At 43.5% G+C, this 26,145-nt stretch overlaps 2 protein-coding genes and 2 non-coding genes across 5 annotated transcripts; 3 read left to right on the forward strand and 1 right to left on the reverse strand.

Moving 5' to 3' along the window:
• The first annotated feature begins 5,650 nt into the window (after positions 1-5,650).
• Positions 5,651-5,722, forward strand: TRNAP-CGG (transfer RNA proline (anticodon CGG)). Its single transcript has one exon. It is a non-coding gene; the product is annotated as a tRNA-Pro (tRNA).
• Positions 5,723-6,475: 753 nt separating this feature from the next.
• On the reverse strand, positions 6,476-6,547 carry TRNAP-AGG (transfer RNA proline (anticodon AGG)). Its single transcript has one exon. It is a non-coding gene; the product is annotated as a tRNA-Pro (tRNA).
• Positions 6,548-6,895: 348 nt separating this feature from the next.
• LOC132592002 (myelin protein zero-like protein 1) lies at positions 6,896-13,555 on the forward strand. 2 transcript variants are annotated; one of them, XM_088668026.1, is made up of 3 exons: positions 6,896-7,042; positions 11,261-11,457; positions 13,153-13,555. In XM_088668026.1, exons 1-3 carry the CDS (start codon positions 7,000-7,002, stop codon positions 13,528-13,530), a joined length of 618 nt encoding a protein of 205 aa, XP_088524152.1. In that variant the 5' UTR covers positions 6,896-6,999; the 3' UTR covers positions 13,531-13,555. The 2 variants fall into 2 exon arrangements, with proteins under 2 accessions (XP_088524152.1, XP_060129647.1); XM_060273664.2 differs by lacking the exon at positions 6,896-7,042 and adding an exon at positions 9,064-9,556.
• A 4,516-nt stretch (positions 13,556-18,071) lies between these two features.
• Positions 18,072-24,775, forward strand: LOC148685970 (myelin protein zero-like protein 1). The gene is made up of 3 exons (XM_088668028.1): positions 18,072-18,308; positions 22,603-22,796; positions 24,330-24,775. The coding sequence occupies exons 1-3, from the start codon at positions 18,191-18,193 to the stop codon at positions 24,633-24,635; spliced, it is 618 nt and encodes a 205-aa protein (XP_088524154.1). The 5' UTR covers positions 18,072-18,190; the 3' UTR covers positions 24,636-24,775.
• The last annotated feature ends 1,370 nt before the right edge of the window (positions 24,776-26,145 follow it).

Below are 26,145 nucleotides of genomic sequence, written 5' to 3' on the forward strand. Positions count from 1 at the left end.
TGCTGAGACAGTATCTTCTACCATACCTAAAGACAGCAAGGGGTGCAGGGTAAGCCACTTAATGCAGATAGCTCTAGCCACTAGCTCAGGCATCCCCAAACTGTGACCCTCCAGATGTTTTGGCCTACAACTCCCATGATCCCTAGCTAACAGGACTAGTGGTCAGGGATGATGGGGGTTGTAGTCCAAAACATCTGGAGGGCCGAAGTTTGGGGATGCCTGCACTAGCTCCTCACTGCTACAACCTCACAAAATCTGCCACCCATGGCTGCCTCATTTTGCCTAATGGTAATGCTTCACTGTAAAGCAGTGATGGCCAAACTTGCCGCTCCAGCTGTTTTGGGACTACAACTCCTATCATCCCTAGCTAACAGGACCAGTGGTCAGGGATGATGGGAATTGTAGTCCCAAAGCAGCTGGAGGGCCGAGTTTGGCCATCACTGCTGTAAAGTGTTCTGTTATCTACCCTACCCCCACCCCCAGTCCTGTTTACTCTTGATGGCAATGTAGCTCTCCTCCAGATAGGGATTTGGCTTATTAAACAATGGTTTGTAGCATAATTGTTCACAAATACAGCTGGTATGTAGTAATTGTTTCCCCCTCTCAGACAAAATGTTGCCCATATACAAATTCTACCCTTTGTCTTCCTGTAGTCATATTCCTGACTAAGGTTCTGTGTGCTTGCAGCTAAATTGGTCACTAAATTCCAGCACTCCTTTTTTCTAGTAAAACAGCACTGGTCAGGCGGTTGCGATGAGAACTACAATGCTGCATTTTCTTTCCTTTATTACTTTGCTTGCTTCAGTGCAAGAATGTAGCCATTTTATGAGCGTTCCACAATGATAGCCATAACAACAGATATAACTAAAAGGTTCCTGAAAGTCCCTGGCTTATGTGTTTGGCAAAATAAAAATGTAAGCAATTATATAGTTATTTAACTTTAATGAAAATATAGCACAAATGACCACAAGCCAAACATCAGTACAACAAACTTTTGCCTACTCCCTCACAACTGTTTTTGCCTCCCCCCCCAACTGCATATAAACTGCAAACCACAGAAATTCATCTTTGTCTAGTATTAACTTTAAAAGCTCATAAGGATAAATCTAATGCAATAAATACTACTTCCTCCCTGGAAATCAAAAGAGAGAAATGTGGCATGTTCTCACTTGATGTTAATGAATACAATCTTCCTATTTAAAGATAAATAGTGGGCAAGATATTGGGCAATTTTTTTAAGTGCACAAATGGTGCAGGTGCTATTCAAGTTGTTTCGAGATACAGCTTCAGATGCCATAGATCTGAAAAGATAGCCTGCCAGGGCATCCCACAACCTAGAACATTCTGCCATTAACTGTAAGTCATTCAAATATTTCCTCTGTTTTTCAAGGAATTGTGTTTAAACATGTAAGTCTTTTCTTACATATCAATTTAGTCTAATTTTTTTAAAAAAAGTTTTCAGGGGGGGGGGAATGTGCCTAAAGCAAAGTTAAAACATGATAAGCATTAGTTGGCTTAATTCCTTGTGCCTTTAACGAGCTCTTTTTTCTAATTAGGTTAGGAAATAGACACTTGCTGAAAAATTGTGTTGAGCCTAGTGGAGAGACAAGGAATTTATTAGTTTCCTGCATGTAATGCAGTAAGACTTTTTTAACTTCTGTATTTCATTAGCAAAACAACATTAGCACTGTTGGCAATGAAGTGTCCAGTGAAATATAGCAGGGTGGGTAAGCAACTGAATTAACAACTGAGTAAACAATGTTAGCCATGTAAAATGAAGACAAAACATTGGAATGGGATGAGTTTAAAAATGGGAAAACTCTCTCATTCAGAAGCTACCAAACCATATTTACTCAAGTTGGGGTTCTGTGTAACTAGTAACACAGTGAAAGGGAGCAGAAAGCATGCACTGGTTTCTAAAGTGTAAAGTGTCTGCACGGCAGCAATATAAGGCTGTCCTGATGCCCCATGAACCTGGATTTGGCATAGTGCTTTTCATCCCTACCTTCATGCTTAAATATATTTCTGTGGCTTCCAATATTTAAAGGCAGCAAAAATCCCAAAGGAGGCAAAAATTGTTGTTAGAGGAGGGAGCTAATGGTACTTGTTACTCCTATCATTTTCTCCCTTTGTCTGTGGGTCTCAGTGGCAGAGTACTCACTCAGGCTTCCATGCCTAATAGGTTCTGCTGTCAGATGAGCACTCAGCAAAGACAGGTTTATAAACAGCTTCCTTTTTCTTGGGAACACTGCCTTCACTCATTCACATACATGGACAGAGGTGAAACTAAACAACATCAGGTCAGTGGTAGAAGGGAAAACTCACTGTTCCATTACAGGCATCTTAATTTTCTTAAGAGATATTCAATATACCACAGTCCCAAGCCATATACGGACCAATGCACTAAATTAGTCCTTATCTATTTAATCTTTTGATGACACCAAGTTACAGAATCATCACCTAAGGGTTGGGGAACCTGTGACCCTCCAAATGTTGTTGGACTTAAACTCCCATCAGCCCCAGCTAGCACGGCCAAGAGCCATTATATTATATTGTTGCGTATCACTCCAAACTCTGAGTGGTGTGAGATTCCAGGGGTTCTAGGCAAGGGTTTTTTCCTTGGAATGAGGGACAGTGGAGACTGTGGTATCTTTATGATATATGGTTTATTTACACATATATACAACCTGATCCTACAATGGAGGGACTTACAGCATTAACACCCCATAGCCCCCATAGCCTTGGATTCCAGCAGAAATCAGGCATGATTCTGTCTCCCAGCTGCCCAGCGTGAAGCTTTGCTTCTACCTTCTACCTCTCACACACCTATATTCTCAACTCTGGCCTTTTGCCTCTTTAACTACCAATGAGTTAAGGGAGGGAAACCCACCCATTTTCTGCCTGGCCCCTGAGCCACTTCCTTCGTTACCGCAATGGCCCATACTTAGAGGGCCAGTACCTCACCAGGAAGCTATTCAAGGAATTGAATCTGTGCTGGATCAGGAATTAGAAAGGGACTCAGGCATACAGCCTATCCCCCACACTCTCACTCTCTCACACACAAATGTAGTACTGGTGAGTATTGGTGAGCATTTAAATATGTTTTTATGCTTGCTTTACTGTCCATTTTTGTAAGTCCCCTTGAGTTCACGGTGTGTGTGTGTGTGTGTGTGTGACTAATAGGTATAATTAATAATAATGAACAGCGGTGATGGGAGTTGGAGTCCAAAAACAACTGGGGGACCACAGGTTCCCCATCTAATAAAACTACTAGATTGTTGTTGTTGTTGTTCAGTCATTTAGTCGTGTCCGACTCTTCGTGACCCCATGGACCATAGCATGCCAGGCACTCCTGTCTTGTACTGCCTCCCGCAGTTTGGTCAAACTCATGTTCGTAGCTTCGAGAACACTATCCAACCATCTCGTCTTTGTCGTCCCCTTCTCCTAGTGCCCTCAATCTTTCCCAACATCAGGGTCTTTTCCAATGATTCTTCTCTTCTCATTAGGTGGCCAAAGTATTGGAGCCTCAGCTTCACGATCTGTCCTTCCAGTGAGCACTAAGGGCTGATTTCCTTAAGAATGGATAGGTTTGATCTTCTTGCAGTCTATGGGACTCTCAAGAGTCTCCTCCAGCACCACAATTCAAAAGCATCAATTCTTCGGCGATCAGCCTTCTTTATGGTCCAGCTCTCACTTCCATACATCACTAAAAATAAAACTACTAGATTACCCCTCTTTATTTAGTGTCAAAGTTAGAGCTCCTTGGGCTGATGCTGTCTTCACACATCACTTATATTGACTGCTAAAGGGCCTGTGGTTTAATCATGCTAAAATTTCTTTGTTTTCTAACCATTCATGTTTCAGAAATACAATTAATTAACAGATTCTGCAAGCCTGTAGGACAAATGTTAAACATATACCTGACAGGGTTATAAATTATGTGCTCCGTAGCAGCAACTGAAACCTTGAGCTCCACAGAAGTAGGAGAATCATCAGAAAAAGCCATGTTGTTTTGCTTTGGTTATGTTTCAGGTGACTCTTTAGGGCCTAGGCCAGTGATGGCCAAACTTGAACCTCCAGCTGTTTTTGGACTATAACTCCCATCATCCCTAGCTAACAGGACCAGTGGCCAGGGATGATGGGAATTGTAGTCCGGAAACAGCTGGAAGGCAAAGTTTGGCCATCACTACTTTAGGCAGTTAAAGATAGAAATATATTCCAGTGAGGGAGCCGTGTTAGTCTGTTGCAGCAAAAATAAGCCAAACACAATTATTAAAGCAAAATGTTTTGTGGACTTCATCAGATGCATGAAGTATTGTTCTCAGTTGACAGGAATATTTTTAAAAAAAACGTTAGTGGGAGGTCCTCAAATGAAATACTGGGCTCAAATGATCATGGGGTGGTTAAAATATAGTCTGTATTAAATGAAATATGTGCAAAATAAACACAGTGACCATTCTCAACTGCTATTGCTTGTAACACAATCTTCCTATATTTGCTATATTAATTAACACCTCTGGTGGGTCAGGAAACTATTTTCTCTAATTAAGCGCAAGGAAGATATGCATTTTCCAATCCCAACATGTGACTATGGATGAAATGAGCCTTCTGATATGTAGAAAGGCTAAGGCAGATTAAAATAAAATATATAAAGCCCCTTTCTACATGTGTACACTGTATTGAACAACCAATTTTTTAAAAATCAATCAATCCATGTTGGAGATTGTATTGACACCTGGCATTTTGCCTTTATTAAGGCAGAGGGAAAACAGTGCCCTTTTGTGCGTGTGAAGGCCATCTCGCTTTTATGTAAAATATCTGAATACTACTCATTACACACACTTTTACACACACACACACACACACACACACACACTTGCCTATATCCAGAACTCCACGAGGGCGTGTGCCTTTTAAGAACCCCATAACAGGCATGAATATATTGACAAATGGCGTTTCCCCAAAATCAATTCTTCCAGGAAAGTTTTATTTACACTGACCTCTGTCTGCTATATGCTGCTGTTAAAGAGCCCAGGAGCCCAGACAGGGAGGGGGTGTGTGTGGAAGTTGGCTATCTCATTCACCACAAGAGCTTCCTCATCCGGGAACTCGCTCTTCGTCGTCGAATTTGAGCTTGGACCGTTGGAAGGGAGAATGCGCGCGGGACAAGGGGGGAGGTGTGAGTGAACGGGACCCCTCAGCAATAGAAACCGGCGCGCCAAGGAATTCTGTGAAGAGAGAGAAACGACCATGCTCGCTTCCTGATTCTGACGACAGAAATGAATGGATTTACCCTGAAATCCCTCTGCCCAGCCGGAACGCAGCATACTAAATTTCTTCACACGGGGTATATAAAGGAAAAGGAACAGAGAGATTTTTCGTGAGGCGGCCAGAATTTTCGTCCTCTCCCGAGCCCCCCTTCTGTGGAGAAAGGGCTCTCCCTTGAGGCGGGCGAATAATGCCGTGAAGCTATTTTACTGGATATTGTTGTCCCCCGGGACGGTGGGCCAAACCATTCTTCAAAATGGAAGGGGTGCACGTGTTTATGTGAGAAACACAGTCGGCTATTAAATGGAATACAGTACTTGCGCAGTGCAACAGGGGCGGGATAAAAGTGAAGAAGTGAGCTGAGGAGGAGTGTGTCAAGAGCGGCTCGTTGGTCTAGGGGTATGATTCTCGCTTCGGGTGCGAGAGGTCCCGGGTTCAAATCCCGGACGAGCCCGTTGTTGGAGGGGGTGGTATAATTCCTTCCTATTTTGGGGGACGACCGCACTTTTATTAATTTTGCAACTCTATCATCAGGGCCTTGTGGGTGGGAGGAGGAGGAGCGGGAGACAAGGTGCTTGGTACATAACCAGGAAAGCGATCGAGCCTTCAGAAGAGGAAAATGGTAAATAGTGTAGATAAAGATTAACAGGAGGTGGCACTGTTGAAAAACGGGGCGAAAATATTGCTTTGACACGAAGGTTGCCATGGTTTTTTTAAAAAAAACATGATATTCCCAAATCGAGGACTCCCGAGAAGGAAATTAAGACTCCTCCACGGAGCACGCAAGGGAAGAGAAAAGCATCAAATAACCTTTTATTCTGATGCTCTTTTCCATTAAGAGTCACGTGGAACGATTGCATTTATTTTATTATGTTCTGGGCTTCCTAATAAAACCGCCTCTACTATCACCATTGACATGAATTATCAGTACGTAGTATTATTACACATGCAGGAAAGGAGCTGGGTGAATAGGAAGAAGGAATTTTTTAAAAAAATCTTACTCCGCTTCTTAAAGTTACACAACAGACAACGAAAAAGGAAAAGGGTGGTATTTTCACATCATGTGCCCCAGTAAATGGCACAACGACCATACGAAGAAGTCCTATGACAATGTAAATTACGTTCTGGGGCGACGGGAGCCATGGTGGGGGGAATACATTTTTATTGTGCTTTTAACACTGGGGCGAGGGACTACAAAATAAAAAACGGGCTCGTCCGGGATTTGAACCCGGGACCTCTCGCACCCTAAGCGAGAATCATACCCCTAGACCAACGAGCCAGCCTTCCACAGCTTCTCTCGCTGCTGTACAAGGAGTCTATGGCTGTGTGGCTGTATCTGGGAGAGAACTTAATTTCTTTAAAATGCTAAGCAACATTAAAACATTTAAATACCTATGCGCCTTTCAAAGGTGGTTTACTTTAGAACAGTGTTATTTACATGGTGAGGGGGCGTGAATCCACACCAGCCGCACGCGCAAAATTTGTTTCTCTGCTTATATTCAGTAAGCAGTTTGCGGCTGCTATAGATCCTTTGCCTCACAAAACGTACCGGTAATAACGTAAAGAAATACAGTAAAGAGATCAGCAAGGAGTTTGCTGGCTGCCATGCAATCCTTCACCCTCAGCTAGCATTTGGGAGCTGAAAAACACAGCAGCAGCCCGGCTGTTTACAGAGATTTCCCGAAACCCGCGGGAAGGGAGTCAATTGCAGGTGCCCCCTCTCTAAGATATATGGGGAAAGAAAGAGTGCGCCGAGCCGAGAGTTTCCATAAAGGTATTTCCTTGTTTTGATCCATCATACGTCATAGGAACAGGATGGCAGAGAGGAGCATTTGCAAAGCAGCGGAGAGATTTGAACGATTGGTATTACAATTTGACATTGTTATAATGAGGCTATTATTGGATTGCAATTGAAAAATAATAAAATTGTTATCAAAGCACCAGAGACGGCCTGAGACGTCTCATTCCAGTGTATGCAAAGTATTTAGAAGGCGCCCTTCACTGCGACGATCTGAGGACGCGGGCATAGCTGCCAAGTTTTCCCTTTTCTCGCGAGGAAGCCTATTCAGCATAATGGAAAATCCCTTAAAAAAAGGGATAACTTGGCAGCTATGCGGGTGCAATAAAGTGCGCTTTAAAATAACCGTATTATTATAGCGATAAAGAGAAGAGAGCAACTAAAATCAATACGTGATAGTTATCTTGAAACGGCAGAACGGCATCTGTTTATTGCTAGACCTGCTGAGACTTGCGGTATCCCCAAAAGCCTTGCGTAAGCAGCCATATTTTGAACTGGCGCCAAAACTGAAGTGTCAGCAGCGTCCCACCTACCTCGGAGGGAAGAGTCTTCCACGTACCGGGCGCCGCTACGGGAAAGGCCCTCCTCGCCTGAGGACAATGCCGGGTGGCTGGACTCTGAGAAGGGCTTAGCGGGGAGAGCCTTCCGGGAGAAACGCCACTCCTGCCTGAGACAGACCATTTGAAAATGAGCTGCAATATCCAGCCTAATACTTGGGAGTGAAGGGGGGGGGGACGAGCACAAGTTTTCACTCCCACCATTCCCCCCACCTCAAAAAGTGCAACTCAAAAGCTTGCCATAATTTTGTGACATTTTCATTTGGTAGAATCCAGCTGTAAATTTTGGACTTTATTATTATTATTATTATTATTACTACTACTACTACTAATAATAATAATAATCATATTTATACCCTCACACTTTACTCCAAAGGAGGCCAGATCAGCAAACACATCCTAAACAACTAAAAGTTCTTTTAAAAAAACACATACACACTTTAAAACAACCATTTAAAAAAGTTCTAAAACCCTAAAAGCAATCATCTACTGCAGTGCTTTCCCCCCCTAAAATAATGTTTAGGGGTACTCTCATTTTGACTCAAGAAAATCAACATTTTATAGTTCAAATCGGGGGAAATAAATACAGTAAATGGACAAAAGTACAAAGATTCACAAAATGTTTAGTGATATGTGTCCCCCTTAGAAAAAAAGCACTGATCTACTGTCACACTAATGATGTCAGGGTTAACAGAGACAGAAATTTCAGTCATCAAAAAACACAGCAAACGGGAATTATTTAATTTTTAAATTTCTCCTAAAAGTTGTTGGTGAGTGAGACTAGCATAGCTCACTAGGGAAGGCATTCAGCAGACAGGGGACTGCCACCAAGAAGGCCCTGCCATGGGCTACTGCAGACAGAGCAACCTCTAGTGATGACACCTCCAACAGCAGGAGAGGCTTGAGATGGTTGATATTTAGGTACAGTACTTGGGTGGGTCCCAAGCAGTGCCAGATTTACGTATAAGCTAAACAAGCTATAGCTTAGGGCCCCACTCTCTTAGGGCCCCCCAATATATAAAGTAAAAAAAAAACTGGATGTACATTTAGAAAAAAATAAGATAAAAAACAAATAAAACAAAACCTACATACAGCAACAGAGTTTGTGTTGTGTAGGCTCCTATGATGTAAGTAATAAGGTCTGCTAGCCTGTTCCCTAAAATATTTGCTCATTTCTGTATATAGGGTGCCAGGTGCCTACATTTTGCATGGACTGGTTGCATGGCGACATGTGCAAATGGCTTTAGAAACCTATTAGGTCCATAAATTAACATATAGCATATATTCAACACAAAAAACAGCGACAACTTGTTGTTGACAGAGGACAGCTGGACATATATAGGTCCCCAGTACCTTCAGTAGCTTAGGGCCTCATCAAACCTAAATCCGGCCCTGGTCCCAAGCCATAGTGTGTGTTAACACCTTGAATTTGGCTTAATGGACATTTGTTGTTTTTACCCATATGTTTTTATTTATTGCATTTACAATCCACCTTTCCTCCGAGATGCTCAAGGCTGCCTAAATAGTTCTCCTCTTCCTCCCTAAATAGTTCTTCGCAACAACCCTAGTCTGAGGCAGGTAAGTGTGTATAATGGGGTTGCAGCTGCGGCAAGGCGCTTTTCCAAAGTGCTCCCTGTTTACGCTCCTGCTGGAGCCTGGGAGTATTTCAAGGCCCTTCACTTGAGACTGCTTCGCCCTGACAGCAGCTCCCCTGGACTCGACCGCGTTCCTTCCCAGCCTCCTGCCCCTCACGGCCCGCAACAATGGCTGTGAGGTGGGAGTGGGCGTCACAATGGGCGAGAAAATGTGGGCAGAGGCAGAAAGATGGGCGCCGTGTCCACGACGGCAGCAGGCGGCGCTCCGGGGAAGCGCAAGAGCTTTGCCGCCCGCGATCCTGGACTATGGTTGGCGGTGGCTTTCGTTCTGGGCCCGTGTGAGTTCTCCTGGTATTTTCCGCCTATGCGGGAGTGGGGGGGGGGAGGGAAAGAGGGCGGGGAAAGCGCCTAGCCGCGCCCCCTTTGCTGGGGTTCGTGCTCGCTCCGGCCTTGAAAGAAAGGGGAAGCGGTTGGCCGGTCCAGATGCAAGATCGCTGGAAGAAGAAGGCTATTTATGAGCGGCAGCTCAGGGTAGAGGAGGATGGCACGTTGTGACCCCTCTTTGGTTGCGCGTGTCTCAGTACCATACATACACCCTCGACAATCCCCTCCTTGCACACGTGCTGAACACATACAAAGGAAACCTGCAATCCTTAAATAGGTTTACAGAATCCACTGTATTCAATGGGATTAAATGTGCTTCGGACCAAGGGGAGAAGTATAGAAATCTATACAAATCTGAGGTTCTGCCCCCCCCCCCAACAAAAATCCTGGCCACGCCCATGCTTCAGATTAAAGCATTCTTGGACCATTCTCTAGTCTACGCCTTTCCCCCCTAAAAAGTAAAATCTTGGAAACTGGGAGGTGTCACTTCAACCTCCTGGTTTTCTGTATTTACTTTTGTTGCTTTATTTTCAGTAACTCATGGAACACAGTAAAATGAATAGTCACAGAATTTTTATTATTTTTTATTTTGGAAGCAGTTTGCAGTTTTGCACCAGAGTTCCTCGCTAAGATTGTATATGCACTTGTAACTCAAATCAGGACCTAGAAACTGCAAAAATGGTACTGAGAACCCATTTCCTTAAGTGTCCCTTCAGTTAGAGCACTGAAACCCTGAATAGCACAGTTTAGCAGTTCTAACAAGCCGGGTACAGAATAGGCCAGTATCTAAGCAAGAGGACATGTACATAGGGTTGCCATATTTCAAAAAGTAAAAACCAGGACACCCTGAAACTTGTTGAGCTTTTTAAACTCCAGGAAAATCTGGGCGTATGGCAACCCTACATGTACTGTACCAGCAACCCTACATGTACTGTACCCTACATGTACAGGTACCAGTACATGCAATTTCACAGCATGTTTAGGATTTTTGTTTTCATATTTATTTATAATGGATTGAACTAACATTAATTACTTAAAGATAAACTTGTTGCAGGCTTATAAAGGCCCAAAGTTTGATGCATCTGAGAAACCAAAGCACTGGTACAATCTGGGGAAAAAAGAGTTTAACTTTTGCTGCATGATATGGTAGAAATGTGGTTTTAGTATCTCTGGTCTGTTACCGTAATAAGTCGATTCACTCAAATGTGGTTCTAGATTTTCCCCTTAGTTTTGTTATTGCAGATTAGTTTGATTCTTGGAAAATTAACTTTTGAGCTCAGTCCCGTGCAAATCTAGAAGGACTTTTACCTCATTATTTTTCATATAATGAAATCTATTTTGGTGAAAGAGCCCTGTGCAGAAATATCTTCTCCAGCGTTCAGTTTTATTCCACATTTCAGGAAGTGTGCCAAACTTCAATATAAAATGACAACAGAGTACCAAATAAAATCAAAGTTAGAAACCAAAAATATAATGAGAACAGTAATGCAGATATTTTGTGTCTGTGGAACCAAAAGAGTTGTGATGTCTGTTACCTGTAGTAATCAGCTTGAGATGCTTTCATAATGGACAGCATATCCATATATAAAAACAAATCTTTATGCACAGGTTTGTCTTGCTCTGCATGTTTAAAAACTGTAATTTTGTTGCTTACAAAGGGACGCGGATGGCATCTTGTTCTTTAACAATCGATATCACAGCTAATGAAGAAGTGTCCTCACCAACACAACTCATTGTGGGGATTGGGGCAGATGTAATGCTTCCATGCACATTCAGGTCATCAGAGGAAATCACCAGTGCAACATCTGTTACGTGGAGCTTTCAACCAGAGGGATCAAAGGCTCGTCCCATACCAGTAAGAGTTAATGTCTGAGCTAATGTCGTTTTGCATAAGAATTTGTGGTGAATTTGGATTACATGTTTTGACAGCGCTACCTTAATTTTATCTTATGGAAACAATTTATTGTGTACTCTGGAATGACAGCACTTCAGCACTTTTCCTGCAGTGTCATAAAAAAAAATGTAGCCTTTGTGCCATTTTATTCACATCATTATTCACTTGGTCCTGCCTCTTTATTTCCTCAATATCACATGGTGTGTCTCTTTGTAGCCTCTTAATAGATGTGTTCTTGCTCCTAAAACTCAAGTATTTGATGAACAATCCCAATTCCATGCATGTTCACTTTGGAAGTAAGTTCAGAAGGACTTATTCCGAAGTATCTGTACTGTACGATTGCAATCTGAATCTTCAAAATTCCCCACCCAACTCCCCAGTTTTGTTTCTGCTTTGTCTCCTTTGTCCTTTAACAAATCTGTCTGTAGGAGCTTGCAGCTTGGGGTATGCAGGGTTGATCACTGACTCTCTCCCTCTCTCCTTCAGATTTATTTGAAGTTCTCTATCTCACTTTCTGCTATAGTGCCCAAGGTGGCACTTTTCCTTTCCACTTCACTGCATGGCCATCTATTGATATCTTAGGTCTTAGAAATGGTAACTCTTGTATGTATGTGGGGTAGTGTGTCTGAGTGGAGGGATTTTTCAGGTAAAACCATATAGCCTCGGCTCTGGAATTTGCTGACTGACAGCTGCAATCCTGGGCATATATAATTTTTGTATTATTATTTTTAAACAAATACAAATACAATAACCATTAAACACTTATCCAGCAGCACAACTAATGGTGTTCGTTTATATATACATACAGTGGTACATCGGGTTAAGAACTTAATTAATTCTGGAGGTCCATTCTTAACCTGAAACTATTCTTAACCCGAGGTACCACTTTAGCTAATGGGGCCTCCCACTGCTGCTACGCCACCACTGCACGATTTCTGTTCTCATCCTGAGGTAAAGTTCTTAACCCAAAGTACTATTTCTGGGTTAGCGGAGTCTGTAACCTGAAGTGTCTGTAACCCGAGGTACCACTGTACTTGAGAGTAGGGCTATGTGCACATTAGCAGCTTGAAATGAAGTAAGGTCATCACCCACCCCACCCCACCCTGCTGCATTTCAAATCACTTTTAAATATTGCTGTTCACAACAGAGAAGGGGCAGAGATGCAAGCTCCAATTCACTAAATCTGTCATCCGCACATGTGCAACAGCTGCCTGAAATATACATACCTTAGATAACCATGGTTTCCATATTCTTAGAGAATGAAAGCTGGGTTGAAGGAAGGCACAGTGTACACAGCCTGAGCTCCACTGAATTTAGTGAGACTTACTTCAGACTGAACATGCCTAGGATTGGGCAAAAAGTAAGAGAGGCTTTCTAAATGTAACAAGAATAAAGTTTGGTGGTTTGGCTGGCTGCATCTGGGTGTTACCCTTTGTGAATCCACTGAAGATCAAGCTTAGCATCCAAGTTTTGTGTAATCAATCCCCGAGGCGTTGGAAACATCCACTCAATGTTACTAAAGCAGGAAGAAAAGTTAAACGTTCATGCAAAGTTAATCATGGTTTGATTTGAAATTTGAATCCCACTTCTCCAACAACTATGTTCAGCTCAAAGCAGCTATTAACAAAGTTATTGTGTTTGTTTTTATGCTTACAGTTTTTCTATTACTCAAACGGGAGGGAATATAATGGAAAGAATACACAATTCAACGGCCGAAGTACCTGGGCTGGAGATTTTTATGCAAAGGATGCTTCTATCAAGGTAGCAAACATGCAACCTATAGACAATGGGACTTACTTCTGTGATGTTAAGAACCCACCAGACATAGTCACTGAGCCAGAGCAAGTTGGAGTTAGAGTTTTGGAGTTAGAGAAAATATTGGGCCCTGGAAGAGCAGCACCAACCCCTGCAAGTACCACAACTGCAATGGCAACCACAGCCTCTGGAAACATTTCACTTAATGGAGTATCATTTTGGCTACTTGTCCTTCAATTCTGCTGCATTCTAGCATCTTTTCAGAGCTATTTGTTCTGAAAATAAAGTATACCTCTTAAGATTATTAAGAGTGTTCTCCAATTTATTATTATTATTATTATTATTATTATTATTATTATTATTATTATTACATACTTTAATTAATTACCTACCCTTTATTCTAAGGTTCTGGGGTGGTTTACTACAATTTAAAATACAACAGTAAAAACAATTTAAATATTTATAATTACAAAAAAATACCATAAGTCTTGAAAATATATATAAGAGGTGTCAAAGGCCTGGGCAAAGAGGTACTGTACATCTTCAGCATTTGCCAAAACGTCTGAAGTTGTCAGAAAAACCTCTATGAGGAGGGAGTTTTAACACACTGTCTTCTCAGATGTAGATATGTTATGACTTTGGGGTGGGGATGGGGAAGTAGGCGGTATGCAGAAACCCTTCTAACCTCTGGATCCAGCAAGTGTTGAAGTGTAAGTAATGGTAGGGAAACAAAAGCAAGTGGATCAGTGTGAGATGGTAAATTTGTGTCGTCGTCCCCCAACTGTATGGTAGTTAGAAAAATACAAAGGTGAGAATTGAAAGTGGGAGAGAGTCAGAGCTACATTTAAGAGAAATGATTGATTTCTGTTTGGATTCAAGGCTGTGGGTATGGGAGAAACAAGAACCTCTTCAGGTGAGAATACTGTGAGCTCCTTCATCGTAGCCTCAGATTGTATATACGTGTAAATAAACCATAAATCAAATCAAATCAAACTTTATTTGCGTGGCCGACAGGCCATAGCATCAAAAGGACAAACACTAACAAAAATACATTACATATATGGTTACCAATAAAACCTATTAAACCTGTTAAAACCCAAGGTAAAAGCTGGGTTATCATTCATCGATGTCCCTCTGTCCCATGGGCGACGACCTTCTCTCTGGTAGATTGTTCTGGGCCAGTTAAGTGTAGGGCCCAGCCAAATTGAAAGATTGTGAATATGGCCTCAGGGGGAAATAAACCATATATTATAAAGACACCACAGTCCCCACTGTGCCTCATTTCCAAAAGGAAACACAAACCCTGGGTAAGCGTCTGGAACCCTTGGAGACTGTGAGTGGTGTGCAACAGTTATGTGGTATCAGCAATACTGTATAAGCATTCAGGACACAATTCTTTGTTTTGTCTAAACTTCTCTTTATGGGTAGGAGTGTTGTGTCTATCACATTGCAGTGCATGTTAATCTCAAATAACACAGTGACCTGTGATGGGAATACTCTCTGTACAGCTATTAACAGGACAGAGGACTAGGAGAAATCTATTCTCCCAGCACAACATCTGAAAGGCATTCTCTGGAACAGGCTGTGAAAGAGGCAAAACAACCTGGAGAAGCTAGTCCATTGCACCTCAAAGCGTCTCTTCATGCTTGGACTGCAGCAGACCCAAAATATACATTTTACTATACTCACCACATTTCTCCTAGTGAGAAGTTATAGGGGCACAGTGCTTACCCAGGTTTGATTTGCTTGGGCAGCAAGTCACTGGCCTGCCGCCTTACTGGTAATTTGTAATGGTTGCATTTATTATATGTATATACAGGGTGAGCATAGGTAGAGACACAACTAAAACTCTCTGACCAACAGGAGAAATCCACTGCTCCCACTCCCACATCGGATCTCATGGGAGGAAAGCAGCCAGCATCTTAAGATACTTCTGCATATTCAGCTCTGTGTGTCCTTGTCTTTCTCATTCTCCGTTGAACTGCCATCTCTTGTGCCTAGGACTATGAATATGAATACCCCAAATCTCCCTAAGTACTTATATGGAAAGGAGAGAACAAATTTGCCAGTACTGAAAATAAAATGTGGGGGTTTCCATAGTAACTTCATGCTTGTGAGTCAAGATCTTAAGCCCGCATTGCATGTGATTGACTATGAAACCCAAATATAAAATTGTAGGTTGAGGTAGAATGATGGAGGAGATAATCTGGAGGAGACTAGAAGCTGGTCTGTAGGCCAGTCTTCAACCATTGTCACTTGATTATGCATGACCAACTTCTGCTCTTTGGCAGTATATACAGTATGTGGTTTTTCCCCAACGTGGCCTCACTGCCTGACACTTGACAAGCTCTATAATACTCTGCACAACCTGGAAATGATGACTTCACAGTATTGACCACATGTATTGGAGTGGTATTGTTTCCTTTAGAATCGTGAGGGATTGAACCCTTGGTCCAATCAATACACCAACCAAGTGTCAGGATCGCAACTACCTATCAGATTCTTGAAGAATATAAACATAAACATTGCATTATTGTTTTCAGTCTCTGGGGTGCAGTGTTCAGACTTTTCAGAGTATTTTTAACGACTGTCTTTTGAACAGGTATGCAGTGGCTCTCATGTACCACGCAGTTCTTCTGTTACGTTGTTAACATATAAAGCATGAAGAATACTCAAGCAAACCAAAGACTGCTTAAGCAAGTCATCTATTTCCTCGACTCTATTCCTATATTATGATTATTTACATCATGGCAGGAAGCAGCTTTGAAGTAACATCAGTGTGTTTTAAAACACACACAAATGCAATGAAATACAGCAAGTCATCAAGATCTTCCCCGAAGGATTTCCCTACCAAGCGAAACACCCTCTTGGTTTCCTAGCTAGTGGCATGATGTACTTCTCTGAGTGGCAATCTTCTCTGAGTGGTCATTTTTATGACCCACCTTTCGGAGTTTCAGCGCCCACAACTGCGCGCACGATTCGAGGGCAGCTGCCCCCTTGGTTGGCAGTGTTCCCCAGACGACTCGCCTCCAGCGAGCGCTCCGCTTACCCCGCCGCCCGAGTTCTGGCGGAGACGGCGTGGCTCAGCGAAGAGGAAAGGCTTTTCTCCCGCCCTGCTTTCTCCCTCCTTGGCTCCCCTCCTTCCCTTTCAGGCGCGCCGACTCGGACACGGGAAACCCACCCACACAAGCCGAGAGCCGCCGCTGCCAGCAGCAACGAGCTGAGCCAGGCGGGGAGCGGAGCAGCGCCTTGCCTCGGACTGTAGCCGCCGCCTCCTCCTGGCGCCGTTAACGCCGCCACCGCCACGGTTGCCACTGCCATTTTCCTGCCGGGAAAGGGTCTGCGGGAACCAAGGCGCGAGTGTCGAGCTCTTTTGCCCAGCCCATCTCTGCCCTTCACTTCTCACGTCGCTGGGCGATTGGCAGCTCAGGTTGTCAGTCACCCAATGGAGGGCCATTGAAAGAGAAATTGCCTGCCCCCTTTTGGGGGTCACACCCCTTTGGGGGCGTTCTGTGAGGGATGGACACATTTGCAGAGCGACCCATTTTTTTTAAATGAAATATCAGTTATTCACTTGGGATCTGTTTCACCAGCTGAGTGTCAGCTTTTTCCAGTGACCACAATAACAAATTTGCCTGTTTCAGAAGTTGATGCATTTTCTGGCTTTACTGGCTGACCCTGTTGACCATGGTATTCTTGAAGCGCTGTTTGTGTTGCAGTCTGCATTAGCCAAAGTCCATATTGGACAGGCCTGTTCTGGAAGACTGTCTTGAACATTCCTCCAGACTGTTGTTTGGAGCCAAACAAGCCATCTTTAAGTGAATGTTTTCAAAGAACCTTTTTCTGATTGGAACCAACTTGGCCTTTTAAAGCTCTGTGATCCTAATTCTTGTAGCCTGTACAGCTGTAATACGTATATTAGTGACAGGTGATAAAAAATAATAATAAAAATCCTTCCAGTATCACCTTAAGAGCCACATTTTCTTCATCTTTGCGCTAATCCGCGGACCAGAATTCCAAGGCTTCCCATTTTAGAAGGCTGCCATGATGGCAAAATGTGTGGATAAGCTAAACAGTACAGCCCCACTTCCCCATAGCTGCCAAGTTTTCCCTTTTCTCGCGAGGAAGCCTATTCAGCATAATGGAAAATCCCTTTAAAAAAGGGATAACTTGGCAGCTATGCACTTCCCATTAGCCTTTTTAGTCTGGATCTCTTGTCAAATAAACAATTTACTATGATTTCCTTTTGTAGAACATTCTTGGGTAAATAAACTTCGAGAAGGACAAATGTGATAACAGAATACAGACAGTACTGGCTGGTGTTCAACCAGTAAGTTCAATGGGGACGTGTAGAGAGGCAAGTCTCCATTGCTCAGCTTAACCACTTCATGTGCTTTTTGTGAAGCTGAGCACACAAAAAGGTTGTTGGGCTTCCCCCAAATTTTTCTAACCCAGTGTTTCCAAAACTTGTGGCTGGAATAAAACTCCCCTACGACGAATGCTTAGAACAGTGTTTCCCAAACTTGGGTCGCCAGCTGGTTTTGGACTACAACTCCCATCACCGCTAGCTTGCAGGACCAGTGGTCAGGGATGATGGGAAATGTAGTACCCCCCCCCCCCAAAAAAGAGCTGGCGACCCAAGTTTGGGAAACACTCTTTCTAAGCATTCGTCGTAGGGGAGTTTTATTCCCGCCACAAGGTCAGTTTCCTGAACCGTTTCCCTGCTGTCTCCCTTCGGAGTTTCAGCGCCCACAACTGCGCGCACGATTCGAGGGCAACTGCCCCCTTGGTTGGCAAAGGGCGTCGTGCTTTGGGCACTTTGACTTTCGCGCCAGCTGCCGGACTCGACGGCGTCGCTTTGCCTCCCGCCCCCTAGCAATGGCTGTGAGGTGGGCGGCGGCGCAACAATGGGGCGGAGAGGGTGTCCGGAGGCAGAAGGATGGCTGCCGTGTCCACTGCCGCAGCAACCGGCGGCCCGGGGAAGCGAAAGAGGCAGAGCTCTTTCCCCGCCGCCGCGCCCGCCCTCTGCCTGGCGCTGGCTTTGGCTCTGGGCCACGGTGAGGGCTGCCGCTCTTCACCGTCTCCGCTGGAGCGCGCGGGAATGGCGAGAGGGCGGGGCAAGCGCCTCCCGGGCGGGGAGCAAAACTTCTTTTGGGTGGGGAAAGAGAGGTCGCTTCGAGGGCGGAGCAGCGGTTGGTCCTGTTAAGGACGATCTCTGGGCTGCGGCGGGCAATCTTAGTACTGTAACTGCAGACCCTCGGCGTTCCGTCTTGGTGCAGTGTGTCCGGCTCATATGCCGAGGACTTGTAAATGAAGCTTGCAATCCTGAACAGGTTTACGGAGTCCATTGTATTAATTGGGACTTACTTCTGAGAAACTGTGCTTTGGATTCCAGGTTTCTTTGACCATTCTCTAGTCTATGTATTTTTATATACAGTATATAATCACCAAAAAGGAAAATCTTGGGAACTTAATTATAAATTGGGCAGCCAATTCCACAGCGCTAGACTTGTATCTTAAGAATAGTTTTTTTAAAAAGAGAGTAATGAAACATTTGTGAACGAAAATCCTGATAGTACAATGTGAAATTGGATGTGCTCTACTTCTGATGGAATGAGCTAATATCAATTAGTTTAAAATAAATTTGCTGCATGCTTTTAAAGTCCCAAAGTTTGATCCATCAAAGAAGCTCTCAGTACTGAGCACCAGTACAGAATGAAAATGCATCCAATTATCTCTGGAAACTCATGCCCATATAAATTCATGTGTCCAATTGACAAATATCCCCTTTATTAGAAGTAAATATTTTGTTATGTGAGATTCAGAAAAACAAATGAAGGCTGGCTCAGTAGCTGCGAAATGTCTTGTGTGTGTTTTTCTATGTGCACATTAGCTGCTGCAGGAACAGGTTCATTTGGGAACTGTTCTAGTTACAGGTAGGTAGCCGGGCTTCCGGTCCAGCGCCAGCGCCGATCGGCGGGGTCTTTGTCTCGCTCCGAGACAGCCCGTCTTTGCTAGAGGAGGGAGGGCAGCGAGAGCAACGCTGCATCCCATAGAACCCCGGGTCGGGCGTCCCGGGGGCAAAACTGCTCGGCAGAGCCCAAAACCGGACTCCCCAACCGTCCGGCTGCCCTAGTAAGAGCGCCGGAGTGAGAAGGGTCGAAGTCACGGGGGCCATTTTGAGCACCATCGTCGCTCTAGCGGGGAGAAGCTCCGAGCCGGAGGCGGAGAGCGCTGGATTCTTCCAAAAGAAAGAATTAGAAATTAAGACTGTAAGTAAGCTCTCAAATTTGGATTGGATTTTGAATATTAATCTGGACTAATTTGGATTTGGGAGAGAGGGAAATAAAACGGAAGCCACCCCCTCCCACCGGTAGCTAAGGAACAGTAAAATAAATACCCGAAGCCACGAACTGATTTTTTAAAAGGTATCCTCAAAAGACATAAAAGGTTCTCCCCTGGATGCAGGGTAAAAGGGGAGAAGGACGATTCTTTGTAGAATGATGAAAAAGAAAGAGGAAAACCTTTTGTTTCCCCGGGAGCCGGCAGCCCAGACAACCCAGCGAGCTGACGAGGATTTATAAATGAGTTTTACTTTATTTAGACTCTCAAGAAGCTAGGAGTATATGCTTCTGAAATGTTTGAATTGTGAAATGTTGGTTTGGACCTTTGTGAATCTGGAATTGGAAAATGCAACTACTTTGCTGAGACTGGGAAAATAAGCAGCGACCATTTTCCACCCCACACGATAAGCAGTGACCTTGACAAGACGGAACTATGTCAACAAAAAGTTACTCGCCTGAGTTCCAGCGGATTGTTTTGACAGCCATGTGGGAACTAAAAATAGGACTATGCCGAGATGAGATTCAACAGCAAGAACTAAAGCAGCAATTTCAGATGGTGATTGCTGAATATGATTTTTCAGATGATGAGGATATTGAAATGGAAATGGAGGAGGAAGATAGCGACAATGATAGCGACAGCAATTTGGATGATCTGGTCAATGAGGTGGACTTTGACTCTGACGTGGAGCGTGAAGAGAACAACGATGATGACTGGGACAATACAACACAAAATGAAGCACTCCACAAGGAAAAAGTTGATAATGCTTTACAAAAAGAGAAGCGGAGTACCCCTCCTTTGAGGAGGGAACGACAGGAACCAATGGAATTACAGATTTCCCACAAGGAGAAGGACATGAACAACTTAAGAAGGGGAGAAACTCAGGGGGGCCCTATGGATATCTGGGGGACAAAACATTGGAAAAAGGGGGTGGGATGAAGGAAAAATGGGAGTGTAATTATTAGGACGGATTATCAAGAGCAAATTAGGATTGTTGATTACGGAACTTGCTGGATTGGAGGGAGGTAGTCGGAATTTGGGGAAGAAAGGTTATATTGGGATTTTTTAGAGTGTAAGAGTTAATTATGGGAAAAGTTAAAATAAAAGAAGTTTAGGGATTTAAATTTTTAAGAAGTCTATTAAGGGGGAAAAAATTAGGCAAGGGAAGAAAAATTGGATAATGAATTATAAGGATTAAGAGATTCAGTGAAAATGGTATTAGCTAAGTTTAAAAATTTTATGAAGGGGAAAAGTAAGTTGTTTATAGATATGGAAACTGTAAAGGGATGAAAACTGGGAAAGGGGGGAGGTAGGGGAAGCCCACAAAATATGGTTTATCAATGTAAATTTGAAAAAGATTGTTTTTATTATTGTTTTTTGTCTTTTTTCTCTTTTATTATTCTTTTTTTGAAATTTTTTCTCTTTTTTCTTTTAGTGTAGTTTTTTTCTTTTTGGATTGCTGGGTGGTTGTCTCTCTGCTTTCTGCTCCTGGAGCTCTCTGGTGGCAGGGGGGGACTCTGGGGGGGGGTGGGGGAGGGGGGACATAAACTCATCTACAAAATGGAACATCTTCAACTGCCTGCCTGCATGGGATACTCCTGTGGCAGGGGAGGGCCCATGGGAGGGGGGGTGGTGGAAAGAAGGTGGAAAATTTGTCTACGAAAGTGTTTCTTTTATATATGTTTCTTTTTGTAATTTGTAAAATCAATAAAAATTATATTTTAAAAAAAATAGTTACAGGTAGGTAGCCGTGTTGGTCTGAGTCGAAGCAAAATAAAAAAATTCCTTCAGTAGCACCTTAAAGACCAACTAAGTTTATATTTCGTGCATGCACACGAAAGCTCATACCAAAATATAAACTTAGTTGGTCTTTAAGGTGCTACTGAAGGAATTTTTTTATTTGGGAACTGGTTATACAGGCTGATTCCACTTCATAACAGCATTTGCTTTCTCTAGCTGTTAGAATTGTCATGAAGAAAGTACAAAGCTTCAAAGTGGGTTGCAGCTCAGTAACAAAACAAAACAGAGAGAGTTTAAAGGATGGTTCAAACGTTTCTTGCTTTGGCTCAGCTGTGACCAAACGCCTTCTGTTACCAGATACTCATGGGCAGATCATAATGGTTCCTGCCTGTATGTGATCCTAGACTCTGGGCTTGGCCCCCCAAGACCCCACCAATGTAGGAAGCAGCAGCAAAAAATAGGGGGAGGAATTAAAATATAGGTGGTTCTGGGGTGGGTGGAGAGGTTTAAATCTCTCTTTGCAGCCCAGTGGCCTAAAAGGGATGCAGATTGCCTGCTCCCCACTCATCAATCATTTGATGAGTAGGGAAAGGGTAATAATTCTGCTTCTCAGCTGATCTGCAGACTGTGTGTCGTCCTGCATCTCTGCAATATTGTGGGATGGCTCCACCCACTTCTGGGTGCCTCAGGCCAAAGGTGATGGCAGCAGCCCTTTTGGCCTGGCTCAGCCTTACTCAAACCTTAAACCATTTTTTTCGATTCTAAGTGATTTTTTCCAGAAGTTGTGGTTGTGATCTTTCCAGGGATCTTTCCAGGCATTTTCTCTCTCAGTTGGCATTTCTGCAGTGACTATGTCTGGAGGGTTCTTGAGATCATGGAAAGTGGAACTTCTCCTCAGTCCCCTCCCCCAAATGTTAGGGGAACACTCCAAGCAGATTTAGGGGTTGCATGGGAAGAGGAATCTCCATTGTGCAGCCAAAATGCATCGTGCTAATGGAATGACGGGGTTAGATATGATCCATATGTTTTTCAGGACTATTTTTCCCCCTGTCTGTTAATGCAGCTACATTGATTTTATAGATGTTGTTTTTAATCAATTTTATTATAAACCGCCTTGAGGTTTTTGCCCCCCATAATAGGTCCATAATAGGTGATATATCAATATTTTAAGCAAAAATAAATAAATATTCAAAGCAGGCTAACTTATGCATGCCTTCGTCTAGCTCTACATTGCTCTAAAGTAAACTGTGCAATTCTATTGCTTTAAAGGGACCTGGTTGGTATTTTGTTCTGCTACCGCCAATGTTGCATCTGTTATAGTGTCTTCACCAGCAGAACTGATTGTGGAGATTGGGACAGTCGCGAAGCTTCCATGCAAGTTCACATCATCAGAGAAGATTACTGTTGAAGCCACTGCTACCTGGAGCTATCGACAACAGGGAAGAGATGGCTTTCCCACAGCTGTAAGAGTTAATGCCTGAGGGAAAGCTAGATTTGCATTAGATGTTGTGGTGAAAGTGGATTACATGTTTGGAAACCACTACTTTTCTTTTGTCAACAGAATGAATGCCTTATTGAAGCAATGTATTGTTCCACGCCACCCTAATCTCTGAGTGTTACAAGATTCCAGGGGTTCCAGGTGCTTGCCATAGGTTTGGTTTCCTCAGAATGAGGGGAAGCAGAGACTGCAGGGGTCTTTATTATATATGGTTTATTTACACATATATGCAACCTGACCCTATGGTGCAGGGGCTTACAGCATTAACACGCCAGCAGGTCTTGCTTCTCCCACCACCTTGGATTCCAGCAGAAATCAAGCATGTTTTCCCCTCACAGGCTCCTGCCTGTAGCCTGCTTCTAGCATCTTGCTCTCACACATACCAACTCTGGCTTTTGTCCTTCTAACCACCAGCCAGTGGGGGGGACACTGGTAGGGGTGACACCCATTTGTTCTCTGGCTCAGAGCCATTTCCTTTGTTACCTTAAGGACCCATACTTAGGGGCAGTGTTTGAAACTCCCATTGTTCTAGGCACATTTTGCGACCTGGAATTTCATTTGTGCAAGCAATTTCTGACATCTTGGCGCAACACTGCACCTAAGATTTCAGATTAAAACTGCAGAGTGGAAGGAAAGGAGGACCTTTTTCTGCCTTCCAGCTACTCTCTGAAGACTAGAAAAGTTACCCTCTGAATAATATTAGAGTGGTGGGCAGGGGAAAGACTGGACCATGTGAAAAAATGAACATAAAATTGTAGCTGCAGTTCATTCATTTTCAGCTTTGTATTCTTGTTATTTAAAAAAAGCATGTCCAGAGATTCCATTGCTGTGCTCATAACCTAGGTTTAAGGTGCCATTTAACCCCTAGCTTTCATATCTCCATTTCTAACACTGCTTAGGGAGCGATTTCCTCACCAAAAAGCTGGTCTGGCTATTTCAGCAATCAAATCCTTGTTGGATCCTGGAATTAGAAGTCTAACCTCCCACCAAACTCACAAAGACGATTTGTGGATTTGTACCTCCCTGTCCCCCTATTAACATCCTCCCCATCCCAGTGATGTCTCAGACCTTCCTCACTTTCAGCGTGGGGTTTTTCAAACCTGGCTGTTGTAGACTTTCTAATAATTGCAAACCCCACATTAAAAGGGGGGAAAGTACAAGACAACACGGATGGGGAGAGACTCGTGTGGATGCCCTTACATTGATGCGGAAACAGGCAAATGCAAATCCACATTTTGCTCTAGTGTGGAAAAGTCCCATATTTTGCCTGTCCTCAAATGGCAGTCTTTGAGATACTTTGCTCACATATTTCTTCTATTGATCTCTCTCCATTTTATTTATCAGAATTACTTATTTGTGTCTCTTTGTGGTCTTTTTTTATTAAAGTTGGTAATCATGGTTTGATTTAAAATTTGTATCCCGCTTCTTCAACAACTACGGTATGTTCAACTCAAAGCAGCTATTAACAAAGTGATTGTGTTCATTTTTATGTTTACAGTTTTTCTATTACGCAAATGACTTAGCACATGAGGGGAAGAATACACAATTCACTGGCCGCAGCACATGGGCTGGAGATTTTTTAAAGAAAGATGCATCCATCAAGATAGAAAACATGCAACCTACAGACAATGGCACTTATTTCTGTGATGTTAAGATCCCTCCAGATATAGTCACTGCAGAAAGCCCAATTGAAGTTAAAGTTGTGGAGAATATGCGTGCAAGGGCTGGAAAAATTTCATCCTTCTGGCTACTTGTACTTCAGTTCTGCTGCATTCTAGCCTCTTTGCCAAACTACTTGTTCTGAGAATAAAACACACCTCTTGAGGCAATTAAGAATGTTCTCCAGTATCTTATTTATCTGGACACTTAGCAATGAGGTTGAGAAGGAATTGGGATGAGTTGCAATATGCAAGACAAATAATACTGCCCCGTTGAAATAGCAACTAACTAAAATGTAAGGTAAAGGTAAAGCGACCCCTGACCATTAGGTCCAGTCGTGACTGACTCTGGGGTTGCAGCGCTCATCTCACATTATTGGCCGAGGGAGCCGGCGTACAGCTTCCAGGTCATGTGGCCAGCACGACAAAGCCGCTTCTGTCGAACCAGAGCAGCACACGGAAACGTCGTTTACCTTCCCGCTGTAGCGGTCCCTATTTATCTACTTGCACTTTGACGTACTTTCGAACTGCTAGGTTGGCAGGAGCTGGGACCGAGCAACGGGAGCTCACCCTGTCGCAGGGATTCGAACTGCCGACCTTCTGATCAGCAAGGCCTAGGCTCAGTGGCTTAACCCACAGTGCCACCTGCGTTATAAAATGTACTAAATGTACTGCGTAAAATGTACTAAAAGCTCATTCCCACATGGCAACCTTAATCCTAGTTAGCAATGGAAATTTTTGCTGCACCTCCTTCTCTGCAGGAAGGTTGTTTCTTAGTTATGGACTAAGATTTTGGGCTGAGATTGTGTGTGTGTTTATACATGACTGATGACTAGATGGATGTTGGATGGATAGAATAAAGAGGGCATTTCAGAAATGTCTAACCAATTGCAATGCCACCTTGCTTTTGCTGTCAAGATGATATGAATTCAGCTTTCTGAAGCACTCAGGATGTTTTATTCTGACACAGGCAGCAGTTGGAGGGGTTGGTTGGTTTTACTATAACCTTTTAAAAAAATGAAATGCATTTGTACTTCCAGTTTGGGAAGGTCTTGGATAACTTTTCCTAATTATTGGTGCCTGAAGTTCCTAATGTGGCACTCAAGAGGAACCATGGTATTGCTAGACACCAGCATTGTTAACCTTGAAATTCCACTGCTCCTTCCAAATGTTAATTGCTTTAAAAATTAGGGATCCAAGCCCAAAATCTACCGGGATGAGCAGTTTGGAATAGCCAGCTAAGATGGCTAATCCTGGGCACTGTCTGGGCTACATGTACTGAAGTCTCTCATTTCAACTCAGTGGGGGATCAGCCAGCCAGGGTAACTCCCAGAAAATGAGTGCTGGCATTGCAGGGAAGGAGAACACTTACCCTTGCTCCAAACTCTGTTTAGTTTGGTCACACGGCTGGGCTGGTGCACCGCGATGCCGGAAATGGTGTCTGCGCATGTCCACAGTGCCAGAAATTGCTTCTGTGCATGCCCGGACGCCATAAATCGCTCCTGTGCAGAAGTGATTTCCAACGTCTAGCCATGCGCAGAAGCAATTTCCGGAGCCGCAGAAGACAGTCCCCATGCTGCGCTATGCCGGTTTAGCGCAGCATGTGGGGAGTCACCAAGCGGGTAGCTCGGTTCGGGGGTGGGTCATGGGCCGGAT

This window comes from Zootoca vivipara, chromosome 4, assembly GCF_965207765.1.
Source record: "Zootoca vivipara chromosome 4, rZooViv2.hap1.1, whole genome shotgun sequence".
Lineage (NCBI taxonomy): Eukaryota > Metazoa > Chordata > Lepidosauria > Squamata > Lacertidae > Zootoca > Zootoca vivipara.

What these genes read in the sequence shown, in the direction of transcription:
- LOC132592002 (XM_060273664.2), top strand. Translation starts at nt 9,448, where the DNA reads ATGGGCGCCGTGTCCACGACGGCAGCAGGCGGCGCTCCGGGGAAGCGC. An exon ending in GGCTTTCGTTCTGGGCCCGT is followed by an intron (nt 9,557 to 11,260) that starts GTGAGTTCTCCT and finishes TTGCTTACAAAG; the next exon opens with GGACGCGGATGGCATCTTGT. An exon ending in CAAAGGCTCGTCCCATACCA is followed by an intron (nt 11,458 to 13,152) that starts GTAAGAGTTAAT and finishes TTATGCTTACAG; the next exon opens with TTTTTCTATTACTCAAACGG.
- LOC148685970 (XM_088668028.1), top strand. Translation starts at nt 18,191, where the DNA reads ATGGCTGCCGTGTCCACTGCCGCAGCAACCGGCGGCCCGGGGAAGCGA. An exon ending in GGCTTTGGCTCTGGGCCACG is followed by an intron (nt 18,309 to 22,602) that starts GTGAGGGCTGCC and finishes ATTGCTTTAAAG; the next exon opens with GGACCTGGTTGGTATTTTGT. An exon ending in GAGATGGCTTTCCCACAGCT is followed by an intron (nt 22,797 to 24,329) that starts GTAAGAGTTAAT and finishes TTATGTTTACAG; the next exon opens with TTTTTCTATTACGCAAATGA.